At 33.9% G+C, this 5,636-nt stretch overlaps 1 protein-coding gene across 1 annotated transcript in view; it reads left to right on the top strand.

Moving 5' to 3' along the window:
* The window catches only part of RPS6KA6 (ribosomal protein S6 kinase A6), a 174,127-nt gene that overhangs the window by 145,316 nt on the left and 23,175 nt on the right, over window positions 1-5,636 (top strand). The window contains exon 21 of the mRNA XM_027768464.1: window positions 2,402-2,519. Coding sequence (XP_027624265.1) covers window positions 2,402-2,519 — 118 coding nt within the window. The remainder of the gene's footprint in view (window positions 1-2,401; window positions 2,520-5,636) is intronic.

Here is a 5,636-nt window from a genome sequence, read left to right as displayed (position 1 = left end):
TTAAAAATGTCTGGGGTCTTTGAAAAGTTCATGGAAACAAGTATTAAGAAAAAATTATATGGATTTTAATATTTTTGATTGTGTCAATTCTGGATATGTTTTTTTTAATTTTGGTACCAAAACAAACTTGTACTTTAGTTGTATTTTTCCCCAAACTTTTTAAGTCCCTGCATATACTTTTTTTTTTTTTTTGAGAGAGATTTTCACTGTAGGGCGCGTGCGCTCGCCAGACAGACAGAGAGAGACATAGAGACAGAAAGCGAGAAATCACCCCCCAGGGAGGATGGTCACGCCGCAATCCCTTCTCCTCCATTCTCCTCTCGGGATCTTGGGCACGCACGCACACGCGCCCGGCGTGAGTTTTTTAAGCCACCAGGTCCGGGACACGAACCGCGGTCGATTACATGGGAGTCCAGCGACATAGCCATTACGCTAACTACTGGTTCCCTAGTCCCTGCATATACTTTTAAGAAGTATCTAAATTATTGGCATGGTGATAATTATGTATGCCAGTGTATTTCATCTACCTTTCAATACTACAAACTTAGGCAAAATATTTAGTTATAGGCTAAAGTTTGCATATCACATACAATTAACATTACTGGTTTAAAACTATGGGATACCATTTTTAGTTTTCTACTTTCAAAAATTTACTTTGTGACTAAGTGAATGTGATCCTGTATTTGCACATGTACATATGTAGTGTTATCTCAACTTAATTATTACTTACATGATTAAGACATTAATACATTTACAGATCTTCCTTATACTTTTAACCAGATTTGAATAGCAAATTTCAGCTATATCTGTTAAAGTAGTAGACAGCTATATCTGTTAAAGTAGTATAAAAATGATCATTTTTGTCATTTTATAATTAATATTTTAAGAATTATTTATTATTTTAATTATTATGATCATTATTATTATTAATTTGCTATAGGGCATGTGTACTCAACAGAGAGTGAGAAAGCTAGCTGCCAGGTCCAGAAAACTCGAACTGCATTCAGCCACATGGGAGTCTAGGGAGTCCAGTGCCTTAACTACCATGCCATCTGATGACTCCACTATAATTAATTTTTAAAAACAGCTTTAACTTTGTTGTGCCTTCTTATTCATAAATACTGGTCTAATGTTAATTTAATTTTATTTATTATTATTATTTTTCAATTTGATCAGAGACAGACACACAGAGAAAGAGAGAAAATAAGAAAGCAAAACTCCAGGTCCAGGACTTGAACTGTGGCTGGCCATGTGAGAGTCTAGTGCCATAATCACCATGCCACCTGCCAACCCCAAACTAATTTATTTTTTAAGACATTAATTAAAATTATGCCAGCAGATGCTATAATGGTTACATTGCTAGACTCCTATATGGCCCACTGTAGTTTGAGTCTGGACCCGGTGGCTTGAAACTCATGCTGGGCACATATGTGTGCATGTCCCAAATCCCAAGAGAATGGAAGAGAAGGGATTACAGCATGGCCATCCCCCCTGTTGTGTGATTTCTTGCTCAGTCTCCCTGATGAGCATGCACATCCTCTACCAAAAATCTCTCAAAAAATGCTTATGAATAAACCGAACCAATATTATAAATACTTTGTAAAAGTATGTAAACTTAACATCTTCCTAAAAGGTATATTTATTTGATAACTTTTGTCTGGGAGAAATTGTGTTTTCTTTTGTAATCTAGTTTAAAGACTGGTGATTTACATGAAAAGCCAACTTTATTTTATATGAATTATTTGACAAAAAATCAATATAGATGGGGGCTGGAAGATAGCATGGTGTTTGGGGTGCTGGAATCCCACATGTCCTGGACCTGGCAGGTTGCTTTCTCATTTCCCCCTCTCTCTCTGTCTCTCTCTGGTCAAATTAAAAAATTAATTAATTAATTAATTATTCAATATTTTTTAAAAAATCAATATAGGCAAGATTCTCCATTTTATCAAATAATTTGTTAGGATTATATGAATTGTTTGGAATACAAAAAAAATTTTTTTGAGAGGTTTTTGCTATAGGGCGCGTGCACTCGCCAGACAGACAGAGACTGAGAGATAGAAAGCGAGAAATCATACCCCAGGGGTCATGGCCATGCTGCAATCCCTTCTCCTCCATTATTCTCTCATGATCTTGGGCATGCACGCACACTTGCCTGGCATGAGTTTTAAACCACCAGGTCCGGGATGAGAACCGTGGTTGACTATATGGGAGTCCAGCGACTTAGCCATTATGCTAACTGCTGGTCCCTGAAATACAAAATTTTATATTACAATGAAGGGAAATAATAGATAATATTAATTTACTGTAGTGAATATTTGCATGTAGACTTATATTCATCATTTTCAACTATATTTCATATGTATGTTATCCTCTCATGTCTTTTAAAATTTATTTTATTAAGCTACACTCCATTTGCTAATGGCCCCAGTGATACTCCTGAAGAGATCCTGCTACGAATAGGCAATGGAAAGTTCTCTTTGAGTGGTGGAAACTGGGACAATATTTCAGATGGAGCAAAGGTATAAATTATAAATGTTTTGTTACATCCATGTTACATTGCTGAATCTTAAAATTCAGTCATGTTAAATTGCTAAAATCTTTAAAGTTAGACCCAAGCCAGTGAATATTTATAGAGTATCTGGTGTCCTATGTTGACATTTGCTTTTAATTTAGTCCATTTACAGCTATGTATGGATTGAACAGGCAGAGGCTGGCTTTTATTTTTTCTGCCATGCTCCTGGGCCACCTTCCTTTATTATCAGGATTATTATGGATGTTCAAGGAATCTAAACTGTATTAACCAAAACCAAAAATGTAAATCTGGGGAAAAATACATTTTTAAAGCCAACTGAAATTTGTATCTTTAATGTATTTTTCCACATTGTTTTTTCTTTAGCATAGAAATTGACTTTTGGTTCTATAGGTACTATTAACTTACTTTTAAAGAATATATGAACTATTTATCCATAACACCTAAATACTTATTATTGAAAACTTGGAGCTGTCCTATAGAAATATAATACAAACTAGATATGTAATTATATTTCTATAGCTACATTAATAAACTTTAAAAAGTAGAATTAATTTTAATGTTTTGTTTAACCTAGTATGTACAGAATATTATTACTTCAATATCTAGTCACTATAAAAATATTAACGAGATATTTTACTTTTTTTCATAGTAAGTCTTCCAAATCTAGTATGAATTTTAAATTTACAGCACATACAAATTTGGACTTACCCACATGTATTAAGCTCTTAATTAGTCACATGTGCCTAGTGGCTACCATCTTAAATAGTATAGTTTCAGCATAATTAGCCTTATTTAATTTAGGGGAAAAAAATAGTCCATGAAAGCCTGCCTAGAGGCAAGATGATGATGTCACAACAGTAATATATATAACTGGATCCACATGAGGAAAGTTCTGGGTTTGTTCTCTGGGAACTCTCTGAACATGCTCATTTGCCCATAATACAGGCTGGCTGAGGCTGGGGATGGATCACAGTGTGAAGACCATGTTGGGGGAGCCTGTCTCTCAGTATCTCTCTCATGGAAGAAATAAAATAAATAAGTTTAAATTTTTTTTAAGTTTTAACTTAAAAAATATTAAAATATATTTTAATAAAATATAATAAGTAAAGAACTCAGAGATTGTTGTATGTATATTACAAGGCCCTGAAGCTTTTAAGCAACAGTTTGATGTAGAATAAAATTTAATATAAAAGGAATTGCTTGTAGTTAATATCTGCTAATGATGAAGCCAAATTATTTTATTACAGAATAAGTCCAATAGGCTGATCATTATAGTATAAACAAACCAGGATTTTGTCATTGTCTTTTGAACATTAGAAAAACAGAGAAAGCATTGTGTTCGACTCTTAGCCCTGAACAACTACGCTGTGTGGTGTAATTGAATGAACATCCAATTAGAAGCCAGAATACCTGAGTGTTAATCTTTTTTTTTCTTTAAATAATTATTTATTGTATTTTATTTTTTATTTTTTAAATTTGCTATGGGGCATGTGTGCTCAGCAGAGAGTAACAGAGTGAGAGAGAGGGAAAGTGAGAAAGCAAGCCACCAGGGCCTGGACTCAAACCATGGTCAGCCATGTAAGAGTCCAGAGCCTTAACCATCACACCATCTGCTGGCCCCCGAGTGCTAATCTTTGATCTTCTACAGAAAGCTGTCTCAGTTTTTCTCATCTGTAGAATGGGGAAATTAAATCATCCCTTTTACATTATGTAACTCCAAATTTTCATTCAATTCGACTTATTTTTAATTTTCAGATTTCTCCATAATATGTGATTTAAAATTACTAATATTATTCATTAAATATGTATTTTCTAGTCAGTCTTTCAGTTTGTACTTTAGAAAATATAATATATTTTCTCACGAATCCATTCCAGGTTTTTTTTTTTTTTTTTTACTATAGGTCATGTGCTCTTAACAGAGAGAGGTGAAGAGGGGGAGTTGTGAAACCAACCCCACAAAGGGGAATGGCCACACTGCAAACCCTTCTCTTCCATTCTCCTCTGGGATCTTGGCCACACATGTACACAGATCCATCATGATTTTTAAGTCACTGCATCTGGGACTTGAACCACATATTTGGCCATGTGAGATCCAATACCTTAACTGCTGTGCTACCTGCTGGCCCTCATTCCAGTGTTCAAAGTCCTGTATAAGATTCTCTTGTGTTCCTTTTAAAATAAGTGACAACAGTGAGTAAACTGATGAAATTGAGATTTATATGTCAACTCTGCATGAAATTTCAGGTTTCCATGTTCTTTGAAGTTTGTGTTCTGGGCTGTCTAGTGCTTAAGAAATAATATATATATTAAAGTTCAATTTTAAGGTTTTTTTAAATTTTTTCCATTTATTTATTTATTTTTACATTTTTCCACAAACATTTTCTTTACATATCAAAAAATTTTTGCTCGTACTCCATAGTTCTTGACAGTTAATAAACACCTTTCAAAATTTCCAGAATACTGAATTTTAAAGATAATGTTCAAAATATTTTTTATAATTTGTATAATTTTGTTTGTAACTCTATAACAACAGAGACAGTATGGTTTTAAATATTTTTGAGAAAATATTTACATGTCAACTACTCAAATTGTTGAAAAGCAAATGCCCAACATACTAGTCACACATAAACCTTCTTAATTCAGCCCTGCCTACCAAGTATTCTGTGATATACCATCTGCTAGCAAAGATCACTCTCTTTTTCTTCCTTCAAAGTCTTTCTCAAGATAATCCTCTGATATAGTTGCTCTTTTGCGGTCTCTACTCATTACAATGCAGGGCTGAAAAGTCCAGGTTATTTTATGTTATAAATTCTTTCATATGTCTTCTGTAATCCTTTCTGTTCTGCCAGGCAGATCTATTTATGGTGCCAGGCCATCTTTCCAAGAGCTTCTGTTGGCTTTCTCTAGATCCTCCTTAGTTTCATAGTTTTCTGATTAATCTTCAGGTAGGAAATTCCCTGTCCAAAAATGAGTATTTTCAATTTCTGATTCAATGCGAAGAATTATTGAACTTATGCAAATAATCTTTCTGCCACAAAATAAGAATACTCCCAAATATTTCCAATTCAAGAGGGGTCAGGAAGGAAGAAATATTTATCTTTTC

The sequence above is a fragment of the Tupaia chinensis genome, unplaced genomic scaffold, assembly GCF_000334495.1.
Source record: "Tupaia chinensis unplaced genomic scaffold, TupChi_1.0 Scaffold146525_1, whole genome shotgun sequence".
In the NCBI taxonomy this organism is placed as follows: Eukaryota; Metazoa; Chordata; class Mammalia; order Scandentia; family Tupaiidae; genus Tupaia; species Tupaia belangeri.
This window is presented reverse-complemented; position numbering and strand designations above follow the sequence as displayed.